The sequence below is a fragment of the Mytilinidion resinicola genome (genome assembly GCF_010093595.1).
Source record: "Mytilinidion resinicola strain CBS 304.34 unplaced genomic scaffold BDZ99scaffold_2, whole genome shotgun sequence".
NCBI lineage: Eukaryota > Fungi > Ascomycota > Dothideomycetes > Mytilinidiales > Mytilinidiaceae > Mytilinidion > Mytilinidion resinicola.
This window is the reverse complement of record NW_022985438.1, coordinates 870,811-896,996: the sequence shown is the minus strand read 5'-3', so window position 1 is coordinate 896,996 and position 26,186 is coordinate 870,811. Positions and strand designations below refer to the sequence as shown.

General features: G+C 54.6%; 8 protein-coding genes across 8 annotated transcripts; 2 read left to right on the top strand and 6 right to left on the bottom strand.

Annotated features, from left to right (window-relative positions):
- Positions 1-74: 74 nt before the first annotated feature.
- On the top strand, positions 75-1,706 carry BDZ99DRAFT_484717 (uncharacterized protein; the record flags this gene model as incomplete). The annotated part of the gene is made up of 5 exons (XM_033722660.1): positions 75-338; positions 406-541; positions 610-654; positions 951-1,282; positions 1,404-1,706. 5 exons carry the CDS (start codon positions 75-77, stop codon positions 1,704-1,706), a joined length of 1,080 nt encoding a protein of 359 aa, XP_033582870.1.
- Positions 1,707-2,549: 843 nt separating this feature from the next.
- Positions 2,550-3,123, bottom strand: BDZ99DRAFT_457848 (uncharacterized protein). Its single transcript, XM_033718782.1, has one exon. It carries the CDS (start codon positions 3,096-3,098, stop codon positions 2,568-2,570), a length of 531 nt encoding a protein of 176 aa, XP_033582869.1. The 5' UTR covers positions 3,099-3,123; the 3' UTR covers positions 2,550-2,567.
- An 879-nt stretch (positions 3,124-4,002) lies between these two features.
- BDZ99DRAFT_457847 (putative general amino-acid permease GAP1) lies at positions 4,003-6,447 on the top strand. The gene is made up of 5 exons (XM_033718781.1): positions 4,003-4,526; positions 4,592-4,719; positions 4,789-4,897; positions 4,946-5,878; positions 5,932-6,447. The coding sequence occupies exons 1-5, from the start codon at positions 4,272-4,274 to the stop codon at positions 6,229-6,231; spliced, it is 1,725 nt and encodes a 574-aa protein (XP_033582868.1). The 5' UTR covers positions 4,003-4,271; the 3' UTR covers positions 6,232-6,447.
- Positions 6,448-7,771: 1,324 nt separating this feature from the next.
- Positions 7,772-10,735, bottom strand: BDZ99DRAFT_514539 (uncharacterized protein; the record flags this gene model as incomplete). Its single annotated transcript, XM_033724883.1, has 1 exon — positions 7,772-10,735. The coding sequence occupies one exon, from the start codon at positions 10,733-10,735 to the stop codon at positions 7,772-7,774; it is 2,964 nt and encodes a 987-aa protein (XP_033582867.1).
- A 3,114-nt stretch (positions 10,736-13,849) lies between these two features.
- On the bottom strand, positions 13,850-14,356 carry BDZ99DRAFT_514538 (uncharacterized protein; the record flags this gene model as incomplete). Its single annotated transcript, XM_033724882.1, has 1 exon — positions 13,850-14,356. One exon carries the CDS (start codon positions 14,354-14,356, stop codon positions 13,850-13,852), a length of 507 nt encoding a protein of 168 aa, XP_033582866.1.
- Positions 14,357-19,825: 5,469 nt separating this feature from the next.
- BDZ99DRAFT_471211 (uncharacterized protein) lies at positions 19,826-20,428 on the bottom strand (the record flags this gene model as incomplete). The annotated part of the gene is made up of 1 exon (XM_033721713.1): positions 19,826-20,428. The coding sequence occupies one exon, from the start codon at positions 20,426-20,428 to the stop codon at positions 19,826-19,828; it is 603 nt and encodes a 200-aa protein (XP_033582865.1).
- Positions 20,429-21,302: 874 nt separating this feature from the next.
- BDZ99DRAFT_514534 (uncharacterized protein) lies at positions 21,303-22,809 on the bottom strand (the record flags this gene model as incomplete). Its single annotated transcript, XM_033724881.1, has 5 exons — positions 21,303-21,494; positions 21,822-22,160; positions 22,215-22,307; positions 22,625-22,706; positions 22,760-22,809. 5 exons carry the CDS (start codon positions 22,807-22,809, stop codon positions 21,303-21,305), a joined length of 756 nt encoding a protein of 251 aa, XP_033582864.1.
- Positions 22,810-23,699: 890 nt separating this feature from the next.
- BDZ99DRAFT_457845 (uncharacterized protein) lies at positions 23,700-23,983 on the bottom strand. The gene has a single exon (XM_033718780.1). It carries the CDS (start codon positions 23,884-23,886, stop codon positions 23,731-23,733), a length of 156 nt encoding a protein of 51 aa, XP_033582863.1. The 5' UTR covers positions 23,887-23,983; the 3' UTR covers positions 23,700-23,730.
- Positions 23,984-26,186: the final 2,203 nt, after the last annotated feature.

The following is a 26,186-nucleotide window of genomic DNA, read 5'->3' as shown; positions in this document are numbered from 1 at the left end:
TCCTTTCTCTACCTTCTATTCTCCCGTTGACTCCCTCTTCTTTCCTATCCATCTTGTGATTTCCTGATACCAGAATGGCTTCGACGACTCTAGCTATGATAGTCGTGCGAGCGACACCATCAACCACCCTCCCCGCTCTCCCCTCCGCCTTCAAAACCGCAACAGCAACCGCCTCCTGCACCACCGCCATCCCAGGGAAACATGGATTCGTATCCGACCCCATGGCATGCAACGCGTACTGGAGCTACAACCCCTCCTTCGCAGCCGCCATCCTCTTCTCCGTCCTCTTCGGCCTCCTCCTCTTCACCCACATCGCCGAAGCCTTCATCTACAAAAAGGCACGCATCCTACTCCACCCCCTCGCCCGCAGCCCCAATGGCCCACGACACTAACCGCTCCCCGCAGACATACACCTGGGTCCTCCTCATGGGTGTCGCCTGGGAATTCGTCTCCTTCTGCACGCGCGCCGCCTCGACCCTCAACCAACAAAACCTAACCCTCGTCATCGTCTCTCAAATCCTGCTCTTGCTCGCTCCTCTATGTGCGCCCCTCTCCCTCTCCCTCTCCCTCCCCCTCCCCCTCCTCGATTCCCCGCTAACCCACCCGCAGGGATCAACGCCTTCGCCTACATGACCCTCGGCCGCCTAATCCACTGTACGTAAGGTCCTAACACATATACCAGAGTCCTCTGGTGTCATTGTCCCGGGAACTGTGTTGAGACACGACACAAGGTCGTGTTTGAACACCCATTTCAGTCGCGTTATTAGACACACCCAGTTTGTTCGCCTTTCAGCACCAACGCGAGCTAAAATGGGGGTCTTTCAACACGATCCAAGTGGCCCTCAGGGACAAAGAACACCAGAGGATTCAGTCTCTGTCCTAGTCCACTTCCCCCCCACCCCCCCCTTCTTCATGAAACCCCCGCTAACATGTGTATTACTACCTTTCAGTCTTCCACCCGGCCCGCCGCATCTGGCGCATCCCCGGCGCCTCGGTCGCCAAGTACTTCGTGTGGGCCGACGTCGTGTCCTTCCTGATCCAGGGCACCGGCGGCTCCATGCTCTCGCCCGGCAGCGACGCCTCGACCCAGAAACTCGGCATCGACGTCTACATGGCGGGCGTGGGCGTGCAAGAAGGCTTCATCCTGCTCTTCGTACTGCTGGCCGCCACGTTCCAGCGGGAGATGGGCCGCGTCGAGCGCAGCGGGGCGGGCGTCGCGGCGGGGCGGGGCGGGTGGCGCGGCGCCGTGGGCACGTTGTATGCGGTGCTGGTGCTTATCTCGGTGCGTTCTTTCAACTCGCTCTTCCTCTCTCTCTCTCATCTCATTCCTGTTTCTGTGTTGTTTTTGGTTTTGGTTAGGGGATGGGGAAAGCTGACGTGTGGTTTTTACGTGTTGTGTTTAGATCCGCATTATTTACAGACTGGTTGAGTACTCGCGCGGCTCGAACCCCAATAACCCGCTCCCGTTCCACGAGGCGTACGTGTATGCGCTGGATGCGACGCCGATGATGCTGGCGGTGCTGGTGCTGGCCGTCGGGCATCCCGGGCGCGTGCTGGTGGGGCCCGAGAGCCATTTTCCGAGTTTGAGTCGGAAGGAGAAGCGGGCGGCGAAGCGGGCTAAGAAGGCGGAGAAGGCGGAGAGGAAGGCGGGGAGGAGGGAGGGGAAGAGGGGGGTGCAGTTGGAGGAGGGGGTTTTCAGGAGGTGAGGGGATAGGGAGGGTCGGATTTAGAGGTTGGGAGTCGTGAGATAGGGGAGTGGTGTGTTTGGGTCTGGTGGACTGCATAGAGTACAGAAAGATACAAGGGAGTCTGGGGGTTTATAGTGGAGTGCAGGTAGCATGAGAGAATGCTATCGCGAGAGGGCGAAGTGAGGGTTGAAGATATGGAAGCTATTGGACATCAACACCGCTCGAAGGACCACATGGAAACAGTTTGGGAAGTGTTGCGCGCGTTTTGCCAGGCTGCTTTGGCTCGACGTTGGGAGGGAGGCAAGAGATGAGGTGACTGAAAGACTTTATTTTTCAACATTTAGAAAGCTTCATGTAGAGCAGCAATACAATTAATGCCAGGTATCACGCAATGGATCGGTATTGCCGCAATGCCCCTGAGCTTCTTGCTACTTCTGGCCTGCCTTCTCAGCTATGTCGTCCTTTTAAGCTCGCCTTCCTTCTAGAACGCTGCTGAGCTTCGAAAGTGGAGCAGACAGAATGACGATATGTGGAGCTGAGCGCAAAAATGCAACGAAGACGAGATAGAAAGTCCAAGGCGTTGGGTAAGGAAATCATCAGATTCCGGGTTGTCTCGGGCATGCGGCCACAATTTTACCTAAAAAGCCTCTGATGTTGTCGAAAATTCAGGAATAATATGCCATTTCGTCCAATTGCAGGACTCGTGGCCAAACGATTTGTCGTCGGAACCACATAGCGCTGATGGCACGGTCGCGCTCGTGTAGCTCGTCAACAGCATCTGTAATGACAAAGGGCGCGGCTCGGAGCTGCGGTGGAGTATTAAGGCGACGGCAGCCCAGCACTGTGCCATGGTTCTGATGGACCCTTTTCAACTCTCTTTCAACCTCGTCTGCCACGCCCATCGTTACGCAGACTCACAAAGGGCACCCCGGGGCCCATATAGGACATCTGCCTTGGCCCCTGGTGGTGCGACGGTCGCGATATTACCCCCACGACGCACGCATCCATAGGGCATCTGTAAGCGTCAACACCGCAGGCCGACTGCCCGCCCGCATCCTCACCACACGACGATAAATCCTCCACGCCAGCGTCGCGTCGCCCAGCAAATCGGGCTTGCATCTGGGAGCGGCGCGAGGAAGAGATGCCCACAACTGGGACGTCCAAGGCGGCCAGAACGCGTCGGCAGCGCGGATTACCTGGTCGCTGGGACGTCTGGTGCGACGTCTTCCCCAGAGTCGCACTCGGTCCGGCGCCAGCATGGTCGAGCTGCCTGTTGCGGGCTGGCTTGGCCGATGGGCCTTTGACGCCTCGCCCGCCACAAGGGCCAACGTCTCGTGTTGTGTCGCGCTGGCCGTGATGCCTGGACGGACTGCGAGATTTGCGATTTGCGTTTCGGACGGTGCATGTCATGATGACAGCCAGTCGCCGCGCGCCGTGAGCTTCTCTTATCAGTTTCGAGCGCCATGCTAACCCCGACAAAGGCCCCCATTTGCTGCACCCTCGCAATCGCCCACAATCGCGCAAGCGCATGGCCCGATGCGGCTAGCGGCGCGATAGGTTGACGGCGGCCGTCCGGGGCGCACATCCTGACGACATCTGCGAGGCGCCCTTCTTGCGGTGCCGGGGCCGGATCCGACCCTCTGCGCGGCCCAGCATCGACGGCGAGTGACCACAGAGGACCGGTAACGGGTGGTGAGAGATAGCAGCAGGACGGACTCCTGTGGCCGGTGTATCGTGGCTGAAGGCCTGGCAGAACACCGGTGAAAAGAAAACCCTCATGCCAGGGCGGCCACAGTCGGGTCAAGCACGGGGGGACTGCGGCGCGTCCGAAGCTGTGGTTCCCAGGACCCGCTATCCAGGCTTGCTGCGTCTCGGGCTGCAGAACGGCTGTCAAAACGACACGGCTTGTCGCGGGATGGGATCGATGCAGCGATTCGGCGCAGGGTCTCGAGTCGGCCCGTCCAAGTGTTGCGGCGCGAGGCCTGGCGCGGTGCGGCTCGCTGTTCCCTGGAGGCACAAGCTGTGACGGCGGGGCGTGTTGGTGTCGGTGGTGCGGGCGACGCTAGGCCGGCCCTGCGAGTGGTCGGCCCGCAGAGTGAATGGAATCAGTCGCCCGGGGCCCCCTGCCTGGCGGCCAGCCGCTCTCGACGCCCTAAGCCGGCCCAAGGACGCGCCAGAAGCCGACTACTGCATGGAAGCATTCTAGATGGAAGCAGTGGCCTCGGCGCATGTGAGCAGGCCACCCCATCGCCTGCTGGGGGCCCATTGCAGCCGAAGTGGCCTCTCTGTCGGCGCATGTTGTTGCCACCTGCCACCTGCCTCATGGCTCCCAGCAATCAGCAGCACTGCCAATGGGGGAGGCGCGCCCGGCTCGCTGCTTATCGGGGCTAGCCGACTGCAGGGATCGCGGCCCGGGCTAGGGAGCATGCGGCAGCTCTCCCAGTGAACACCATCGAGCTGCACTGCACCGGCCGTGGCCCATAAAGCTCGCTGCCCGCCCTTGCTCCCAGCCCTCTCCCATCGCGACTCTCTCACGCTGCGTGTCCTCTCTCTCAGCACCAGCCATCTCTACTAACCGCAGCCATGGCCATCACCGAGCCCGCGCCGACCTACCACAGCGATGCGAAGAACATCGACCTCGAGAAGGATGCTGCCATCGGCGAGGTCCACAGCCCGACGCTGGGCAGCGACGACATCGCAGACGATCGCGCCAAGAACCCGCTGAAGCGCAACCTCCACGGCCGCCACATGCAGATGATTGCCATTGGCGGCGCCATCGGGGCCGGTCTGTTTGTTGGTTCCGGTGGAGCTCTGCGCTCTGGCGGTCCCGCGTCTCTGGTATGTGCCTTTGCCCTCTCACGACATGGCCTAGCGACGAGAGCACGCGCTGACAGCAGCCGCAGGTTATTTGCTTCATGATCATTGGCGTGTCTATCCTCATGATGATGCAGGCGCTCGGAGAGCTGGCCATCATGTACCCCGTCAACGGCGCCTTCTTCCAGTACATCTGCCGCTTCATCGATCCGTCCTGGTAGGTCGCCTCACGTGCCGCAACACGCAGCACCGCAAATCCCCGCAATCCAAAACTAACAGCTTCCAGGGGCTTCGCCATGGGCTGGGACTACGCCATCCAGTGGCTCACGATCCTGCCGTTTGAGATCACTGCCGCTGGTCTCACCATCGACTACTGGCACCACTACAACATCGGCGTAAGTCCCCCCCTCCGATATCTGCCAAGACCCCGCTGACATCATCAGATCTGGATCGCCGTCTTCCTGACCGTCCTCACCGCCATCCAGTTCTTCGGTGTGCGCGGCTACGGCGAGGTCGAGTTCTTGCTGTCCACAATCAAGGTTGTTGCTTGCGCCGGTTTCATTATTTTCGGCATCATCGTCAACTGCGGCGGCGTGCCGACTGACAACCGTGGCTACATTGGTGCCCGCTACTGGCACTCCCCCGAGCAGGCGTTCCGCAACGGCTTCCACGGCTTCTGCACCGTCTTCGTCACGGCCTCGTTCGCTTTCGGTGGCACCGAACTCACTGGTCTTGCGGCCGCCGAGTCCGCCGACCCCGTCCGTGATCTGCCTAAGGCTACCAAGCAGGTCTTCTGGCGCATTACCTTCTTCTACGTCGTCAACCTGTTCATCCTCGGTCTTATTGTGCCCAGCAGCTCTCAGGTCCTTCTCGGCTCCTCCGGCGCCAACACCAAGGCCTCCCCCTTCGTCTTGGCCATCACGCTTGCCGGTGTCAAGGGCCTCCCGTCCGTGTTCAACGCTGTCATCACCATCTCGGTTATCTCAGTCGCCAACTCCGCTACCTACGCCTCTACCCGCACCATCCAGGCGCTCGCCCAGAAGGGCATGGCACCCAAGTTCCTCGCCTACGTCGATAAGAAGGGTCGCCCAATCCCCACCATCGTCCTCCAGCTGGTCCTTGCCCTCCTTGCCTTCTGCAATGAGCAAACGAACTCTCAGGTCTTCACCTGGCTTCTCGCCTTGTCCGGTGTGGCTAACTTCTTCGTCTACGGCTCTATCTGCGTTGCCCACATCCGTTTCCGCTCTGCGTGGAAGCTCCACGGCCACACCGTGGAGGAGCTTCCTTTCCGCGCTCAGTTCGGCATTTGGGGCAGCTACTTGGGCGTTTTGCTCAACTTCCTCTGCTTGGCCGCTCAGTTTTACACTGCTCTCTACGTAAGAGTCACCAGCTCACTGCAACCATGAACAACCTGCTAACATCTTGACAGCCTATCGGTGGAACACCCAATGCCGAGGCCTTCTTCGAGGCCTACCTCGCCGCGCCCCTGATCATCGCCCTGTATCTCGGCTGGAAGATCTGGTCCATGTTCATGATCCCCGAAAACCGCCCCATGTGGGTCGCCATCAAGGACATCGATCTGTACACGGGCATGCGCGAGGACCAGTTCACCTTCTCGGCCGAGGGTGTGCCCGAAGCCATCCGCCGCCAGTCGATCGCTTCGCTGCCCATCAACAAGCCCAAGAAGTGGTACGACTACCCCAAGAACTTCCTTACTGGCCTCTTCTAGACGTGTGCCGTTTGCGGGCATATTTGCATAATCAAGGGTTGTGGTGTTTTCGGAGCGTGACGGGCTGGGGTCTGTCACGATTATCGTGGATTTAGGGGCGATGCGAGCGAGCGAGTTTCTTTGTGCAAAGCCAAATGTACTCATAATGAAAGGACGGGTTTTGGGGCGGGAAAGCCATTCGTATGATCAAGATTGTACTAGATGAGGTGCACGCACTAACCTTGGGGATTGGTGGCTGTGCGGGCTGGGTAGAACTGGTCCTGCAATTGATTAATCTCTTGAACTTGCATCACCTCGAGTTGTTTGCGTGTGTGTGCGTGAATTCTTGGGGATTGCGTGAGTGAGTGAGTGAGTGAGTGAGTGAGTTGTGTGAGATGAGGTCCACTCAAGCTCATGCAGCGATCAACCCCGATTCCCCACCAAGCCAGATCTTGCAGCAGCGGGGCCCATCTTAGTGTGGGTTTTCGGCAACACCCGGCTTGGCTGATCTACGGCCCCACCGTTCCCCCTTCGGTTGCGGACTTTACTCTTGTAGGGAGGTGCTTAAGAATCCTGCATCCTGCATCCTGCATCCTTGCCCGCGTTAAATCGAGTTAACTATGGAAGCTTGCGAATAACTACATGCTATTGTAATAACATCGTGAGCCGCCCCCCCCCCTGCACCTGCAAGACAACTCTTTAACACTCGGCTTCTTATTGGATACACGGACTAGCAGGGGTCAAGGGTCCGGGCTTGGCACTCGAAGCTCATACGGGTAGGTACCCCCATCTCAGTAACTTATGCCCCAGGGAAAGGCAGAACTGTCGTTTATTTTTTCTATTTCGAGGGCTTTGAGTCTGGCTGTTGCTGTGGAGGGAAGGAGGGGGGTTCTGGACCTAGGTGGGTTCGTCGACGGGTTTTGGTGTGGGGGGGGTGCTTTTGGCCGGTTTGGGTGGGGATTGGAGAAGGAAAAAAAAAACGCTCGATTTTTGATGGAACTTGTAGTTTTTTTAGGGGGGAATATGGATGCTTGTGTGTGTGTTTGCTAATTCTACTTCCATGTGTGGAAAACCTGCTATCCCCTCTAGCCATGTAGGTTAGGTAGTTAGATAGTTTTTCTTGGGACACCGGGAATGAGGCGCGCTTCGTCGATTTGTTTTCTCGCTACTGTTCGGCCGAAGAGGACACGGGGTTTATGGTGGTGGGTGCCTCTTGCGCCTTCCCGTCTTCTGCGATGTGCTGCCGTCAGATGTATTCGTCGGTGGTAGAAACTACGCAGATCGTGCTTACAAGTCACGATCTTGAAAAGATGTTGAAGAAACGTTAAGGTTTCCGGCGGAGAAGGTTAAATTTCTAGTACCCATGCATCTAGTCACGAGTGGTATTTTCTTGACCTGCCTCATTAGATCGAGCTCTCGATGTGCCTTCGTCGCAATTCGTATCGTACATTTCGTACACAGCCGAAGCCTCGTCGCCTCAATCGTAGCATACATCGTGGGCCCAAAGCGGCCAGCCGAAACCCAGCGCTGCACTAGCAATACCAAAGCCCAGACGCACCTACTAATGCCTCGTCCCCTCCCGATAGGTACAGCAAATGCTGTTCTCCTCGCACCAATTCTGCACCATCTTCGCCTCGAGCTCCTTCTCCACCACCTCCATATCATCTTCCGCACCAGCAGCCTCACCCGCCTTCTTCTTCCCCCTCCCCTTCCGCTTAATCGTTACAAACCAACGCACGCCCTGCGCGTTGAGCCACGCAGTCAAATCTTCCAAGACGATGGGATCGTACATTAGAATCTTCTCATACCAGCTAGGTTTTGACGGATCCGTCGTCCTTGGTGCTCCCTTGACTGTAGTCGTGATCTTGGGAAATAGGTCTCGCCGCATAGCCGCCTCTGCGAGCTTGGCGGCCTCAACTTTCGCGGCAAGTTTCTCTGCCTTCAACTTCTCGGCGACTTCACGGTCGTGCTTGACTTGCTCGAGATCGATCTCCTTGACTGCTAGGGAGGGGCGGAGTTGGAGGGGAGACGAGAGGGTTGGCGCGTTCGCTTTGCGGTTGCGAGGTGGGGAAGGAGAGAGGGGGCTTTCGGCTTCCGAGTCTTGGATCTCGTCGATGTGGACAAAGTCGAGGGTTTTCTTCTTGCGCGGAGGTGTGCTTGGGAGAGCGCGGCTGGCTTGCGTCTTCTTCTTTGGTGATGATTTCGCTCGCTTTGTCTTCTTTGTAGGAATAGTAATGGTGGTTTTGGATTTGGGCGGTCGTCCACGAGGTTTCTTTGCAGTGGGAATTTTAGAAGGGCTGGCTTGGGATTTGGTTGCGTGCGCCTCTCTATTCTCAAGTAATTTGATGTGGCTAGAGGCTGCTAAGGCAGAATCACCCTGCTGATTCTCACCGACCTGAGGTCGCTGGAAGTCTTCAATATCGAGGAATCTAGATTCATCAGCTGGGCCATCGAGTTGGATGATGCTGTTAGAAGCAGTATGGGGCGGCTTTGATTCAGCGCGGCGTGGGACATCTTTGAAATCGTGAAACTCCTCGATATAATGGAATCCAGAGTCTTGCTTTTCAGCCGGGGAGTCCTTCGAATTGCAAAAATCTCCGGTAGGAAGGGATCCCGAGCCTTGTTGTTCACTCGGGAATTCCTTAAACTCGCCAAACTGCTCGATCGAATGAAATTCCGAGTCTGTCATTTCAGCTGGCGCATCTCCATCGTCGTTGAACGTGTCGATATCAACGAACGAGCCATCTATCTCGGGATGGACATTACGTGGTGATGGCGCGGGGGGGTTCCAGAATTGGTTATCGTCGTCTCGAGCGGCTGCAGACCACAGCGTCCGACTGGCGGTGAACTTCGAAAGCTTCTTGCTACGTATTGAATCGCTCACCACGGATTCGGTGGCTTGGTGAATTGAAGCATTCGCTTCCGCTTCAGCCTCCGATTCGCGAATCGCTAGCTGGATCTGACGAATGAGTTGCGGAGACTCGTCACGTGCCAGCTGACTCGAAGTCCCAAACAAGATTTCCTGCTTGTTCCATTTCCTCGCAGCAGTTGAGGGCGACAGAAGCTTGTCAGCGACGAGTTTGGGCTGTGATTTGGGCTGTTTCGTCCCCTTCTTAGTCTTGGGATCGGCCTTCGTCGGCGACTTCTCGCGAGGAGCACGTTTCCTTGCAGGTTTCGGCGCTAGCAACGCTTTCGCATTGTTTCCTATTGCTCCAGCTACAGGAAGTACGCCTGCCCGAGGACCGAAGAAATTACTGGTGGCACCAGCCGCAACGTCATCTAGGCCATTTGGCTTGTACTGTCCTGTGACGAGGTCGGTAATTGTAGTCGCTTTTTTCCTTAGTGCTTTGGTAACTTCGGTATTGGGATGCTGGCTAGGGATATCCACAAGCTCTATACGTCTCCGCTTTGTCAATGCCTCCCCAGAGACTTTTCGAGTAACAGCCTCCGTAGTGACAGCCTCTGATGTGTTTGCATAAGCGTAGGTAGCGATTATGCTGGTGAACGCAAGTTTCTTGTGAGCTTCTGGAGAATCCCCGACCTTGGAATTGACCGGCGTGACTTCATCTAGCATAATGATTTCCGTATCCTTAGTCGGTGTCCAATCGGTTCTCCTCTTGACTGCGGCATCAAGTGAAAGGGGCTCATCGACCCTTGTAGGCTTTTCCCCAATAGCAATCTTGTCCATTGCGTCGTTCCCGGTTCCCTTCACAGTTGCTGGCAATACTGTATCCCGGACTCTAGGTGAAGGCACAGGGATTTCGAGGTTGATCATCTCCCCAGCATCCAAAAGTAATGTGTCGTCCATTTTAGGCGCCATATCCTCCTTGTTCGGGTGGAAATGCGCAGATTTGACACCGGTAGTCTTGGATTCGAAGTTGTATTCTTGAGTAAACTCAATTTCTTTCGATTTTGCGCTGACCGTGCCTGGCTTGGTGATTTTGCCCTTCTTCAGCTTTGTCTGAGCCTCTGCCTTCTCCTTGGGCACCCTAGGCTTTCGAGGCTTCGTCGGTTTGGATTTCGGAGGTACTGGGGCATCGGCTTTCTCGAGAGCATTCGCGGAGGGAGCAGAAGTGGTCGCTACGCCTGCATCGGATTTAGATGGTGGAGGATTTGGAGTCGTAGTGTCTATGGTTTCCTTCCGCTTTCTGGGCTTCTTTGCTACGACATCGGGGCCAGGCTTGGTCTCGGAGGCTTTGGCAGAGCGTTTGCTGGCTTTCTTAGGCGCATTAGCGTTGGCGTCCACTTCAGAAAGCTGTTTCCGCTGCCTCTTGGGTTTCTCTTCCCCGGCGAGATCTTCTGCGGCCAGGCTCAATTGCCTGCTCTTGATTAAGCTGCCCGCGGTGGCAGAGCCTGTGAAAGCTCTGTCCGGCACTGGGGCTGCCTTCGAGCCACTCCTTAACGCGCCGCCCCCCTTCTTCGAGAAGAATTCCGAAGGTGAGGGTAGGGGCGACGATGGCGGGGACATGGCGGCGCGTTGTTGATGGCTCGGGGATGTCGAGTGACGGCGGGGAGATGCGTCCATGGTGCTGCGTTTGAGAAGGGGGTGGTGCCTCGTGAAAGCTCGAAATGGCAATGCGGAGGGTCATGAAGCAGGTGCGATGGTGAAGGGCATTCTCTTGGTGGTGTTTTGGGAGGACGTGAATGTCGAAAAGCGATGCTGTGCCTCTGTTCAATGCGGGCTGCCCTGTTGTCCCACGGATCTCTCGCCAAACAAGTCTATTGGCGTTCCCACACAAAATTCTCAGAAGCCCTGTAGCCCTGCCGCCCCTCCACCCACCAACACCCCCACCCTATTCACAACCACGACAACGAAGCAGCTCTAAAGCTGCTACCGTCTCTCGAGACTCATTCGACCCAGACTAACCACCGCATGCGGCTTGCTAACCTCCTGGAAGTCTCTGGCGCGGCTGACCGAGTCGATCGACCCGCAGAGCCATCCCACCCAACCAGCCTCATCACCCTCCGTTCCTCATCAGCAGCTTTGCTTCAGCCTTTGGAATAGGGTCCGGGCTATCTCATACTGCCTCTCAGCAAGTAGCTGCATGAGACAGATGGTTTGGACATGCTGGTGTGGAGCCATCCACCACACTCCCCAAGTCGGCACGACGCAGCATGTCTTCATACCGCCGCACCATTTTTTTCTCGTCTTCGACCTGATCTGGGACAGCCGGCTCTTCTCTTGGATGCCCTAATCCTGCATCGTCGCCAGCGGCGTCGTTGACGCGTCTTTGTCGCCTCCTCACCTGACCTGTGCCGCAACACCGAGTCTTCTTCGCTACTGCCTCCAGTCAACGCCATACCACATCCTCTCCGCATCTCCTAGCAATCCCCTGAGACATCCCAGCGTCCTCAAGAGAAGAAAACATCAGTCGAAAAACATCCCCTTTCCTGGTAAGGTGGCCCGTGCATTGGTGCGCCTCACCGCCACTAGCAACACCGCCACAGCCGCTGGATGGATTCCAATGTCCCAAGGTTCATCGCTGGCTGGGACCAAGTCGACTCGATCAAGGATTTCTGGTGGATGACGCCTCCCACGGCTCTCATGGAGAGACATCTTCACATCGTTCTGGTGAGCTCCGAGTTGAACCCCTGGTCTGAGATTGCTTCCAGTCTTCGAAATCGACATCGTGCTGGACAGGTGAGACGTGAAGTGCCGACCCTGACGGTAAGACGAGATTATTCCTCTTTACAAATGCTCAGCCCGTTCGATCTTTGTGGAACCTCTGCTTCTTCTCGGTCTTCTTTCTTTCCAGAACTTAGATCTTGTCGGCTTCAATCTTCATCCTTTTCAGCTTCGCATCAGTCTTTCTTCATCTTCGAACTTTTGAAAGCTTTTGGATTTTCTTGTCTAAGGTAGGTCCTTGTTCAAGTCCTAGCTCTTGGAAGCCCTCAAATCTTTCTGGGACTCCGCATTCCTCCTCTTGCTGCTATGCTTGCTCCATGAATGTCTGCTTTTACGTTCCGACGAATCTTTTGCTCGAGTCTCGAATTCCTCAAACATATCTCTTGCCAAGGTAGGTCCCTGCTCGCTATTTTTTCCATCCTCTTTTCCATCTTCTCTCAGATCCCAGTCCTTGATATCTCCGAGTGCCTTCGAATCTCACGAGGCAAAGGTGGGTCGACGTCATCTGTCTTCAGTATTCTTTCATGAAGCTCATTTCTCGGCGTTCTGAAACGTCTCCTCATTCCTTTCGCCACAGTAGGTCCGCATTGCTTCTCTTTAGACTCTTCTCTGAACATCTTTCATCCTGCAAGTCTACCTATGCCAATCCAATACAAAGGTAGGTGTTCGCATGAAGTCGTGAGTGCAATATCTTTTCGATCTATTTCAGATGGTCGTCATGGATAGATTTCCTAGCATTCTGTTCTCATTTCAGGCAAAGGGTCGAAAGGTAAGCCGCTAAGTCGCAGGGTTGTCTCCCTGGGCACCGATGGCTCCCAGGGTGGATCTCAAGTCCATCGTCTTGCTTCTGTCCTTGATCTGTTTCCACTTCTTCGATATCGAGATCTTGGCATCTTTCTGCAGGTAGGTGGCCTGGGCCACCGATGGTCCCCAGGGAAAATATGTTCTCCTAGTCACTTGCCAGCTTGATCGAGCTTCTGAATTCTTACGCGTTGAACTCCTCGCATCGGAGGCCGACAGCATTCAGAGTGACCTCCTCTTCTTATTTACTTGCCAGTATGCTTGGGTGTCTCAACCGCTGAATCTCGGACGCTTCTGCCCCCGGTCACCAATGGTCGCCGGGTAAACTTCAAGCTTATTCGAAGTTGTCATGGTCATTTGGCATTTTCAAACCCACAGAGCGCTTTCTTTCCTGTCCGATTGGACGTCTAGTCCTAATTCCATTCGTAGTCTCCGGTAGGTTCAGTCGTATCAAGTAGTCTCCGGGCACCAATGGTTCCCAACGACCTGGGCCTTCTGGTCATACGCGGTCTTTCAATTCTCCTTGGCCACGAGCCACGTTTGCCTTTCGACTTCATCTGGTCCTGAACTTTTGGCGCATCGTCGTTTTGCTCCACTTGTTTGGTGTTCAGTGTTTCTTCGATGTCACGTTCCGGGACCTCTGAAGTAGGAAAATCTCTCGCAAAGATAGGCGCCCCCAAAGGTAGGGCATATCAAGGGAGGCTCAGTCAAAGGTAGGTGTAGAGATAGGTGGGAAGGTAGGTACTAAGGCGCAGCCTTTTCGAGATTGCTCTGCTCGACGGTTAGCATGTTTCCCGTGCTTCTTTCTCTCTCACCTTCAGTCTGCTGGCTTGCGCATCGTCGGTCCTTCTTCTCGCGGCCTTCTTCCCAGCCAATCCCTTCTGTTGCAATTTCCGTTATGTGTCTAGCCATGAGTGGCATTCTCCTTCAATCTTTCCGTCGGGTAAGGGTTTCGTCCTGTGTGCTGAACGCGCTTTCGTCTGCTCATTAGTCCGCTCTTTGATGTCGTCGTGGGCTTGATCCCTTTCTTCAACTCAGTCAACATGTCCTCTCATCGTTGCTTCCATACTTCATGGGTGTTGGCTCTCTTAGTGTCTACCCAAAGTCTCCTAGGTCATAGCACGTCGATTTCAAACCTCAGCTTCCCTCCTAGGTCGCACAGCTTTCATCTTTTTCAGTCAAGAGGTTTCCTGTCCCTTATCAGCAGTCATTCTAGTTCTCGCAGGTATTCTCTTGTTCAGTTTCAGTCTTCGCACGTTTTACCAACTCTCCTAGATGTTTCTCTCGGAAGAATCGTGCCCTCGGAGGCCGCCTGATATTCTGGTTTTGGATCTGGTTCTGGATGTTGAAGTGTTCTGTGGCATCGTTAGTCCCGATGTTGCCAAAGCGGTGTGCTCTGGTGTCTCCGGTGGAAGCTCCTCTCCATGGCTCTGGAGGTTGAGGTGCTGTGTAGCCTGCCTCCATGATTGGTCCCGACGTTTCCCACGTGGTGTGTTTTATCTCAACGCCACCCATGCACCCCCCCAGATTCTGGGGAGATGTTGATGTCTTGGGAGAGCTTGAGAGTTGTGTTATGGTGCTTCGACTGGACCCACATTGGGTCTCTGACGCGCGATGCGTAGAATTGTCGATAGTGGATGTCCAGGCTCCTGTCCAAGTGATGGAGAAGATACCAAAGGGCCAGAAATGCGCACGCGGACAAGGCTCTATCGGATGCATCGCTGCGAGATGAATCGACATCAGAGTACTGGTAATGGCAGCAAGCGCAGAATGTTTCGAAGAAGAGATCTGGAAAGAATGCAGATACAGAGCTGCTCTTGGTTCCCCTGGAAGTGGTACTGGAGAACCTCTGGCGAGAGTGGCGGATGTTTGGCTTCAAGAAGAGAGCTCTGGAGCACTACTCAAGGTTCAGACCGCTTCTTCCTCCTGGCGACTCCGGATTAAAGATATCGTTCGCCCTACCGTGCTGGGCCTTCGAAGTGGTACGGCAAAGACCGTATCGGCTGATCGCTAGGATGTCTCCGTTGTCGTGCTTGTATTTCTGGCGCATCTAAGCCTCCTGCCTGTAGCTATCGGAACGTGTATCGGAGATGATCTTGGCTAGAAGTGTACACATCAGCTCCTGCTTGAAGCCGAGACTCTGGCGAGCGCGAGATGCGCTGGAACAGCGGAGGGGCTATGTGCAGTATCGTCGAGCCGACCGCCGGCCATGAGCGAGTCCACAGTTGCCAGAGTTCAAGATTAACGGTGTTCCGATCGAAGTCGTGCGTTCAGAGCTAAAGAAGCCAGAGACGAGGCTGTTGTCAAATGGGAAGTCCGCCGCCTGTGTCTATCCCGGCTAGGATTCTTTGGTTCTCCTTACGATTCCTCTCGTTTCACGTTCGGATCGTGCTCCGCGTCTTCTTGCCCTGCAAGTACAGGACTTTTACTACCGAGAACTTGGATGTTATTATGTGCCTGCGCCATACTATTGTTGAGGAGATTCCGTATTCGTCGTCAGTAGACCGTTGAGCGATTCCAGTATCCCCGCTTGTCGAAGCTGAGGCACGCGCTGGTGCCTAAAGAAGAGCTCGTAGGATCAGAAGTCGCTAGTAAAGTAGGAGGCCGACAGTCAGTGTTGAGTGAGAGCGTGGGTGTCGACAACGCCTCAGGGTATCGATCGCCGCTTCTCAACCCATTTTCTTCGCGCAATACCGTGGCATGCGCAGGCGCAGTTCTCATATGCTTCACTCCCGATGAAGTCCTTCGTCAACGCCGCCGTTCGGTCTGCCTTTGTGCAAAGGCTGGTCGTCGTGGGCTCGCTGGTTACTAGCAAGGCGTCGAGGTTTTCGACGAGGGTTAGTCTCTGGCTTGGGTATCCTACTCCGTTCCGCTGTTAGCCACCGGCCGAGAAAGCTTAAGCTTCTTACCGCTTCCGGTCTACCGCTGGAAGCGTCTTGGAGTCGCGTTGGTCCTGTCATCCTCTAGGCCCGCCTGCTTCAGATCTTGAACCGCATCGGCGACGGGCTAATATTCTCCTACTGAAGCTCTGTGGTGACGGGAACATGGCCTCCGTTGACAGCCTAATCCTTCTCGGTGGACATCCGTGGGGTCTCTTCGTCGTCGTGCTCTGTTCGATCCTCTGCAGCTCCGCAGCTGTCGCGCCATGATGGTCTCCGTCGCCCTTGTGTACTTCAGTCAGTGACGGCCCTTCGCTGGCTTGTGGCCTTTGCCGGTTTCTCGCCGAGCCAGTCTATTCTCCCCAATGGGACAAGCGAGCGACGGGACTGGAAAGCGGGTATACTGGTCGGCGCAGCTGTCGCGGCCTTGTCGCCGTAGTCGTGGGCTCTCCGTTGGCCGCCCCGCATCGCCGTTTGGTGTTTTGAGTGAGATAAAGAGCGTAGATGTCTTCCCGCTATACTTAGGAGATCACCGAGAGGTGCGACTGCGTCCGAGGAAGTAAGAGGCCTTGGGTGTCGTGAGCTTGAGGCTGTCGCAGAGCATCTGCCTGAGCGGACCCCCGAACGTCCTCCTCGCCGCTGTGGCCGTCTGGATCCTCTTTTGCCGCGGAGAACGGTACTTCTGGTTTTATTCGAAGCTGAAGAAGCTATAGAGTCGGTACGGAAGTGACAAGAGAAGAATTGGGAAGTTCAGAGTCGTGGTGTTGCGGATTGTCGAGAGGCAAACACGGCAGCCGCCCGATGGAGATATCAAAGCACGGGCCCCATCGAGGGCATCGCACTCAGCAACCAAACTGCGGCGAATCTGCTAGAGCGACAGGAAGAACGCAACTGTAGGCCCTGCTGCGAATAACTGCCTGCAAAGCTAAGCAACAGAGTCGCTTCGGCGATGCGGGAGAGCGAGAGAACGGCAGTCGAGCTCCTCCTCATTCAGCATACATAGGCTGGTCACAATGCAGCGGCCGCGATATTAAAAGGATGATATGCACTGATAGCACTGAACTGCGTTTGAGGAGGGAAACTGTCGTTTTTCTGAGACCATGCTCCGCTCTGTGGGTATCACCACACAGCGGCACGCATAGGATATATAAGAAACGGCACTGAAACGATTCATGATCTGCCTATCTACCTTGAGGGCGCCGAAGATGTTCTCGTACAGATTTGTAACCTTCTTGAACCTCCAGCTTCAAGCCAGCCAGCCGGCCTTCCAGCTCAGAGCGACCTCCGTCTCCAACCTCGAATGGTGTCTCCTGCCTGGCGTATCAGTGCCGAATTGTCGCCGTCATCCATCCGCGCAACTCACGAGCTATCCGCATATCCGAGTGCCTCATGAATGTCCGTACTCCTCAGCCCCCGAATCTTCCGCATCTCATAAGGTGATAGGGAGCGCTCAGCATCTCCTTCAGCGCGAGCTCGACAAGCTCGAGGGTGCTGGTGGCGGTATGGCATTTTCCTGAAGACGCGGAGTGGACTAAGCTGTATGGGCGGTACTCCTTGAAGAATTCTCGTGTCTTCGGCTCGATGATCCGTGCGACATCTTCGGGTCGATAATCCGTGCAACGTCGGAATCGTTGTAGAGGTGCTGCGCGTGATAGGGAGCGTAGACTGGGATTGGAACGCGGTGGTTCTTGCTGAACGATTCGGATTCCTTGAAAAGCCGCTTTGTCGTGGAGGGAGGTCCGCTGATCGTGAGGACCATCACGCTCACAGCCCTAACGTAGGCCTGATTGGACAGTGAAATGCCAGTCTTCTGGTGGAACTCGGCAAGAGCTACTCTAGCCGATTGTTCGGAAATGTTTGTGACAATGGTGGACCATGGTTCGGTCGAGGTAGCGTCCAGGGCATCCTTGGCTACCCCGACGCATGATCCAAAGCCTTCTGCCTGTTAAGTACTCTCCCCGAGTCTCCACGCCACTGTTGGCGTTGCGGATGAGTGGTGGGCGAGGGGCGTAGAGGACGACGTAGAAGTTGGCGTGGAGGTTCCGGAAGGCGTTGGTCAGGGCGTGCGCGTGTGGAACAGGGTCCGTCGAAGGGAGTCTCTGGACAACGACGAGGCGTGTGGCTTCTTGCTGTCCCTCAACGTTCTCGATGCACGCGTTGGTGGCTAGGAAAGTGGAGGGCAAGTCAATGCCAGTCTGCTCTCACACTCAGGTTGCAGCACTACAACCTAGGATCAACAACTCATATGCCAGAAAGCTACTCTCCGAACATCAGCTGTAGAGAACCCAGCTGAAATCTCAGCTGTAGAGAACCGAGCTGAAGCCTCAGCTGTGCAGGGCTCATCTGAACTTACTAGCGCGCCACCCTGGGGGTGGCCCCCTTCCTTCCTCTAGTATATATACAACTAGCTAGACGTCTATAGAAATCAGAGTTCACATCAATTTCAACCTGAGTCTCACACCCATCTCAGAGAGGTCGAAGGCGACCACAACCATCGGCCAAGTCTTAGAGTCGCGGGCGAGAATCGTCTGAGTTCGGGCATACACCGTCTGTGCACCAGGAGGTCCTTCGCAGCATTGATAGAAGTCGTGAAGTGAGGAAGAAGCCAGCTAGGAGTTCCACCCGGCTTGCCAGTACCGAGAAGACCGGTCTGATCGAACCAAGATTCCTTCGTCTCCATACTCTTCAGCCCCCAAATCTTCGGGTCTTCAACAGCAGGGAGGCCTGACAGTCATCAGCATTGGTCTTTGCGAGGACGTGGGAGGACGACTAACCTTCCGATCTTTCGATTTGACAGATGCGTAGCTTCGTCAGCCAAAATCGTCGTCTCAATCATTGTCTCCAGTATCAGCGGCCTGCCACATCCAAGCACCCGCATGTCGAGTGAGTCTGCGACCTCTTCGAACGTAGCAATTGTCTCCTTCAGTATCTCTGCGTCCAGCTTGAAGAGCAAGTTTCCTACAGCGTATTGTCATAGGTCTGGCAGCTTGATGCCCTGTTTTCTTCATCGCGTGCGTCAGAGCCGACCGCCCCTCGATGGGTCATGTTGCACAAGAGAGAACGAGCTGTCACAAATTAGCTTCTGAAGTCCCGCAGATTTTGGAATTTTCTTACCATCGCCGACGATCTTGTGGCTGGCCTTGCCCTTGGTGCCTGTATAATGTTAGTTCACGTGGTGTACGAGAGGCAGGTGGGGAGAAACTCACACTGCAAAGCCCACTCCGCAGGCATCCTTTTCGAGCTCTGGATCATAGAGACCCTGCTTCAGTGGAAGCGTACCAGCCCATGACTTGTTGTCAGGAGTGTCTTGATATGGGAAGACCTCGACAGGCTACTCCTCAATGAGGTCGTCGGCAGATTCTGTGTCTTGGGCGAATGAAACTCGCCCCATCCTTCTGGCGGGAAGCCGAAAACTACTAAGCTTCTCAACTACTGTCGGTACTGAAAGAAGGATATCTCAGTACCGACCGTGGTTTTGAAGCTTGGTAGTGTTGCTGAGTGCCGTGTGGCACTACGAATTAGAATGAAACGATCTTCTGGGCGTGATGGTAGAAAAGAGGCCGGATCAACTTGAGGCAGGAAAGATATAGGCAGCCGCTTGAGCGAGCTAAGCCTGTTCGGGCCACCACCAACACCACCCCTTCCCAGACCTTTTCAATCAGGACGGAGCTCACAGAGATCGTTTTGGGCGCTCGAGTTTCGCCGGGCCACCTCAGACGATATCATCTATCACTCAATTGAAACGTCGTGATACTCGTCTATTGAGGCTCTGGTGAGCGGAAAGTCTTCGCCCTTAGATTCAGGCGCTCTGTCACTGGACACAAACCAAGGATGAGGTGACAGCTTGCATGTTGACCATCCTACTCTTTGATAGAGCGTGTCATCCTTAGTGCAGGGGCCAAAAAGCTAATCTTCTCGGTATCGCTTCAATTTGACCAAATGCCCGAAGGCGAAGTGTGTTGATTTTACACAAAATATATACCACAACACACGGGTGGGCCCGTTGGACAGTGCACGCTTTTGACTGAATATCGACCGCGAGAACTTCGGCAAAGACACAAAGGCTTCTGGGCATGATGCTTCACGCCTAGAAGGAGTATGTGTGAGTTTGGAGTGCTGTCGGCGTTCGTGGCGACGCTGCCCAGCTTTCGAATCACGTTCACTCGGGTATATTCATGGCAGAACGGCTGTATTGCTTTTACTAAAGCAGCCAAGAGGTACGAAGCTGCCGCCCGGAATACATCCCTAGAGCTATGCTCAGATACAGTCTTCCTCCAATGATGCCACTCTTTCCCGCCCTCAATGCTCGTTAGACAACGAATGGTCGGAGCGTGTCCAGGTACTCCCGGACCTTCTCTACAACATCGTCGACGTTCCAGTCACATCGTAACACTGTGTGCAACACCATTACCGCAAAGGGTTGTCCGACATCCTCCTCCCAAGTCCGATAGAGCGTGCCATTCGTGATCATTTCACAATGAATGTCGATATCGAGCAGCACGTCCCCCAGACCCAGGTGCTCCTCTTCCACCATCTTGTAAACGAGGCCACTCAGCTGTGTGTGCAGGGACAGAAGTGCCCGCGCTCGGTTGTCCTTCTCCGCGGCCTCGATGTCCACTTCTATGTCCGCCGGTTGTCCTCGAGCTATCTGCATAGCGACCGCAATCGCCTGTCGGTACCCCTGGCTTGCTGCCAGGAGCAAATTGTGGAAGCAGGTGTGGAGAGTGTCGTCCTCCGGGCTCGCTGTCTCATGCTCGACGCGGGCCAGCAGGTCGTTGAACCAGGGCATCTGTCGCCGATGCTCGTCTTCCGCCTTTTGGAAGACTCGTTTGATAGCCACTGAGTCGGAGCCGGTCCAGAACACTCCGTTGGCGACCTCCCTAACAACGTCCGACATTATAGTGAGCGGCATGGTGGCTACTTGATTTAGGTCAGTGGAACCGTGATAGAGGGTGATCTAGGGTAGCTGGGTACATTTGGAGTTGATTTGCGCCCTTGAGGCCTAGGAGTCTGCCGCTTGAGGTCGGTGACACAATCTCTCGATCTCTTTCGCGGTCTGGAAGTGTGTCAAAGAACGATCTTTCGCCCTGAGCTGCAGGTACGTACTTTCGGGGCGAGCTTCTTCTTAGACGCAGGGTTGGCTGAGCTGCGGCCGCCGGGTCCAGGAGTCAGCGGAAGACCGGTATGCACAGGTGTCGAGGGACTTTGGGCGATGTTGTCGATTGTTTCAGGTCGCAGCAAGACTTCAGCGGAGGTATCAAAATGCGTTGTGGCCGCCTCGTTGTCGGTGGTCCTTCCGCTCAACTAGCCGTTTTCTACTCAACATTTCATTCACCCCAGAGCTGCTCGGACCGCCGGTCATACCTCAGACAGTACCGAGACATAAGTTCGAGTACTCCTTGTCCTTCCCGGTAGACTTCCAAAACTCGAAATACGATTTAAAATCCAACATAGTGGAAACTATACTACCTTTTGACGAAGCCGATACCTGCTAGCTGGAACACTCCTTACAGCGGTGTCGAGCGAGCAAGACTGGAGCCGGAGCAGTGGTATAAATGCGTATTCAAACTTATAACTTAGTACTGTATGAAGAAGGAAAAATATATTCGTCACTCTGTGGCGCTATGGTATCAAAGGGAGGGTCTTCAACATCACAATCCAAGTCACCAGGTCCATATAAGACACAAGAAGGTAGAGAAAGTCATATCTTTGGTAGCCATTCCAGCTTCGCCGGTCAACTATCTACAAGGTACATACGTCTCTGCGCTAGCCACTCAATGTGAGTGTTACCAGGTGGCACCGACGCGGAGGTCGCAGAGTCCGATTTCGCCACCCAACCCACCACCAGGGCTGTCGAAAGCTGCACCCAGCTTCTCTCTACAGCAGATTGGCTCGCTGATGGTGGGCGACTTGGGCTCAGCATGCCTCCACAGTGGTCCTCGGAAGGGGCTGCGTGGAGGCTGCGTCCTCGTCCAGGTCTGGTGGAATGACAGCAAAAAGCTGCATTCCTGCATGGGCTCCGCAAGCTTCCGAAGAGGGGTGCATCTTCGCCCATGCTTATATCACCATGTTCATCCCCTCGGCCCCTACGCAGACGTGCCAAGCACCTCGCGCAAACGTCCAGGGCGGCTGTGAGGTAATCACCGCCATCCGTGCCGATCATGCTGCAGCCGACAGCTCCACCGGGTTGATTGTCAGATGACGGGGCATGGGCTCCGCAGGCCTCCAAGGAGGGGTGCATCTTCGCCCATGCTTTGCGTGCGGACTGAGCTAGTTCCCCGACCTCTGCGTAGATGCCAACGCACGTCGTGCAAGGCGGAATGGGCGGCTGTAAGGCAATCACCACCATAAGTGCCGATAGTGCTGCAGCCGGCAGATCTACCGGTTTGGTTGACAAGACGGATGGCGGGTGGGTTCAGCAAGCCTCCGAAGAGGGGGGGTGCGTCCTCACTTAGTATGATGTGAGTCTTAGTGATGCTGTCGAAGCTGGGGGCCGTGGTGTTGTCTTCTGGTGCCGCTGGCTGCTGGGTTGGGCGAAGGATGTAGGTGCTTAGAGGAGCGTGACAGGAGGAACGAGGTAGGTTTGGGCGTGATGTTTTGCAGACACTCCTCGCCAACGCGGCCATTGCGTTGCTTCTGGTATCCTAGGTTCCACTAATTTAGCTAGGTTTGCTTCCAGGGAGATGGTAGGTACTAACCTGGTTGACCTTGTTGGAAGATGTGGAATGATTCGAGCTCTGCTTGCTTGCAAGGCTGAAGGTGAAGTCCAGCTGCGGCGAATCCAATTCGAACTGTAGAGAGCAGTATCACTAGCATCGTTATGTTAGCCATACTTATTCCGACCAGGACAGTGGCCTCAACTGATCTTAGCTAGATTCATAACGCCTAAGTCAGGCATGGGCCTGTCGCTTCGAGTTCAAGCTCGTCGACGACAGCGTGAATAGCTCTGCAGCTCTGCGGCGGCATAGCATCAGAAAGAGGCTCTGCGGTAACCATATGGCCTGCGAAGAAGCAGCCATTGAGGCCCTCGATCGTGTTGTCGCCACCAAGCACGCCGGCAAACATGTCGTAGATATCGCCGGGGGTCAAGACTAGAACGATTTCTGACGTGGAGGAAGGCGCCGCCATAAGCCGTCTTGCACTCTTCTCCCACCTCTTCGGTCAGGTCGGTCTTCCAATCAGGTTCCTCCCTACGACTCGTTAGTATCTGTGCTAAGTAATTGATGAGGTACACCTACTTCACAGTTCTTCCACGTTGTACATGTTTTTGAGTACAACACAGCGGCTAGCCATAGGGGTCTCGATGCGAATAGCCTGGTGAGGATTTGGCTGGATCGCCTGGCGATTGGCACCGGCGGCGGACCGGTGCCGCCAGAGGCGCTTACTGGGTACGTAATCAACATGGATAATACTTGCATCCAAGCGGAGACCTCACGATGGAGATGCCTTGCATCGTCGCCGGTGTGTTGATGTGGAGGTGATGTGATGAAGGAGGTTAAGTTTTTGAGTTGAGGCGGGCGGAAGATGAAGGAAACAGGCAACTTCAACGCTAGCGAAGCCCCGTGCCCCACTTCACCTGACAAGCAGCAGCCATTCTTCTCTCTGGCTAATGATACGAGTCACCAGAAAGTGCCAGCAGATCGTCACAGTTCTCCAGTGACAGGCCAAGTCTGGGCACACAGACAGATATCACAGGTCTGAGTAGCAATTTTGGAGGTAGACACTACTGTCAGGAGCATAGGAACACGTTCATTCAAGAGGCAGCTCAGATGCTGCTGTGCTAAGCTTAACATTACGCCTGGAGTGTGGAAGCCCAAGGGGCGGCAAACGTCACGCCGGCGGTTTTACGTCGATTCACAGGCAGGAATTATAGGAAAGGAGAAATTACAGCTCCTACTCCAGCGGCGTCACTATTTTCATATATCCAGAGTCTCTCTGTTCGGAGCTTGAGGAAGACAAGTAGTTTGATGCTATTGAGGCTGCTTTCAATATGTATAAGCTTCACCAGTTCCAGCCCAGTGAGTTCCATATCCTAGACTGAGCCTTCCACTCCCTCCGCCGCGTCACAGATTTCATGTAAAGTTCCTTCCACGAGCGGAGGCAGTTCTCCATATGTCTCGACGGTCGCGGTGAAAGCTCGTTCGAAGTCCTGGATGTCTTGTGAAATTTGCTTCTGCGGCGAAACTCAGGTTGAAAATTGATGTGAACTCTGTCTTATTTCGGGGGCCCGAAGGCCAAACTATATACTACGTAGGAAGTGACTGTATGCATAGGCAGAAGCACTAATTGGAGGCAGCAGTAGGCAGCATTAGGCAGGGTAGGCCACCGTACCCCAACCCCTCTCTGTAGAAGTTGTAACTGGCTAGGCATGTAGGCAGCTACTATGCCAGCAACTCCAAGTCTGTACGTAGGTGACCGTGAACCGTATGAGTTGTTGATCCTAGGTTGTAGCTGTTACAACCCGAGTGCGAAAGGGCGTAACGAATCACTCCGAGAGCGAGCATACCCTCGGAGAACGCTGCTATATCCTCATCGGCCATGCCTGTTCGTGATCTTGCGCAAGCTGTTGATATATTTGGTGTGAAGTCTGGTATAAGGAAATCAAGAGGGAGTGGACCTCGGTGTTGCACATGTTCAACAAGATCTGTTGGCGGGTCTCTGCAGGCCGGTCAGGAGTGACTTGTTGAGGTAATCTTTCAACATAGTAAGGGTGAGTACTGACGCCGTTGGTGTCATTAAGTGGCGGAGAGCTGATTTAACCTATTCCACGTTTCCAAGGTAAACCTCAGGAGCTAATCTTTTATTCGCCTTCTCAAAATCGAGCTTATGATCTTGAGGAATGTCCCTGTAAAATAGACTCGGGGATACAACGTGTCTTGATCTATCATCCGCACGAAAGGCTTTCCCTTGTACGCATTCTTGTAATGGCCTGCGCGTTGCTTAATAAAGCGGTGAACGGACCACTGGATCTAGTGGTTCACGAGCGGTGCCAGATGAGTTGGTGGTTGGTGCTGTAGGTCGGTTGTACACGTACAGAGGTACCGTAAGGCAGCTTCGTATAGCTTGCCGTGTATCTGAGGGCTCTATTGGGAGGTTATTTGGCAGGTAGGAAGAACTCTAAGCAGGCCTGTGTCGATGTTTGTGTGAATGTGGTCGGCGCAGGGCAGCTGTAGTGACGAACACCTGTGGCAAGAATAGCCAGCAAAAATGCTTGATGACTCTCTCCTAAGAGAGCAAGTGATCTGAGGCCCCCGACTCGGCTCGCATCCCTCCCCGGTGATCGAGTAATGCTCCCGAGCAATCACGTATGTCTCCGCGGTTTGCTCAGTAGGTGACCGTCGGGCGCTCCGCGACGGCCGTGCTGGCGGTCTGAGTAAAAGGATGGGTGCGAGGGCGAATTGACGATGCTAAGGAGGGTGAGAGTCCGCCGACAAGATGGCTCGGCCAGGTGGGCTAGTGTTGTAAAGGCGAAGACGATGTTCTGGTGAAAAAAGGGCGTGAACTTCGCTCGGTGACAGCATCCCAACGACAATAATCACCTCCGTGATCGGCTCATCCAAGGATGCAGCGGCTCACAAATCCCAATTCTCATTTATAATTGAATTGACGGACTCAAACGCAAGAGATGAAGCTTTTCTAAACGGAAGAGATGGAGTGTTGTGCCGTCCTGCAGTCATCTCTACAGTACCTGCACCATTTCTGGAATTGCCAGCGATTGTATCAAGATTAGGGCCATATACTCGAAAACTCAGGACGTCCCTTACATACATGGTAGTATTGTATTGCCGTAAGGGGAAAGCATTCCGAATTACCGTATACACAGAAATGACATCTAAAATGGAAACTTTTGCGAAAATTTGAGCAAGCACACGTTATAAGTTCAAGAAATTGAGCATAAGAAAGCACTTTGTTGGATCGTAATCACATCTAAAGTGACTACATTATTGGAAAAGCTTGGGACGTCACCTAATACGATGTTTTCCATCTAGGGACTGCGCCAGTGACCGACATTCTCATACGCCGCTTTAGCAATCATTGCTACATGACTGGTTCAAAATACGGAAGTGCTAGACATCCTCGGAGAGCTTGACCGGTCGGCCAGGCTGGAGTTCGTATGAAGGAAGCTGTTTCGCGGTCACCAAGCTAGCTATTCCGTTCTAGATCATCAAAATACAAGAAAGACAACATAGTAATCCGACCGCGATGAGTTCCGATCGCTTGACGGACTCAGTATGCCGCTACTGAAAGATGCGAGGACCGTAGCCAAGAGCTGATGTTGGATCAAGCTCGCGTGCGTCTTCCCAGGAACGCGATGGCGGGGCGCCCGGTTCGCCCCTTTCTTCGGCCCTACTTCTATTCCAACGTTGACCTACGCCTTTCCAACGCCATCGAAGGTGCAATGTTTCTTTCAAAGCGACCATCATCTGCCTACAGATCTGGGTACCCATGCATGGCTCGCCTCATGGTGTTCTCCCATCATTCCAATCATCGCCGCACGGCTGCTCGATTGGGTCCGACCAGAGCTTGCATCGAAATGGCACGATACAAATCAGCTTGCTCAGGGAAGACCACAAGACAGAACTAAAAATCTCAAGAGATTAGCAGTGATTGTAGTACGAAGTAAGAGTAGGATACGGATGCAGCCCTGATGTGGTAATGAGCCGACATGA

Excerpts from the sequence above, each read along its gene's own strand:
- BDZ99DRAFT_457847 (XM_033718781.1), top strand. The coding sequence starts at position 4,272 with ATGGCCATCACCGAGCCCGCGCCGACCTACCACAGCGATGCGAAGAAC. Across the intron at positions 4,527-4,591 it reads CTGGCGGTCCCGCGTCTCTG|GTTATTTGCTTCATGATCAT; the intron begins GTATGTGCCTTT and ends CAGCAGCCGCAG. Across the intron at positions 4,898-4,945 it reads GGCACCACTACAACATCGGC|ATCTGGATCGCCGTCTTCCT; the intron begins GTAAGTCCCCCC and ends TGACATCATCAG.
- BDZ99DRAFT_457848 (XM_033718782.1), bottom strand. The coding sequence starts at position 3,098 with ATGACATGCACCGTCCGAAACGCAAATCGCAAATCTCGCAGTCCGTCC.
- BDZ99DRAFT_457845 (XM_033718780.1), bottom strand. The coding sequence starts at position 23,886 with ATGCCTAGCCAGTTACAACTTCTACAGAGAGGGGTTGGGGTACGGTGG.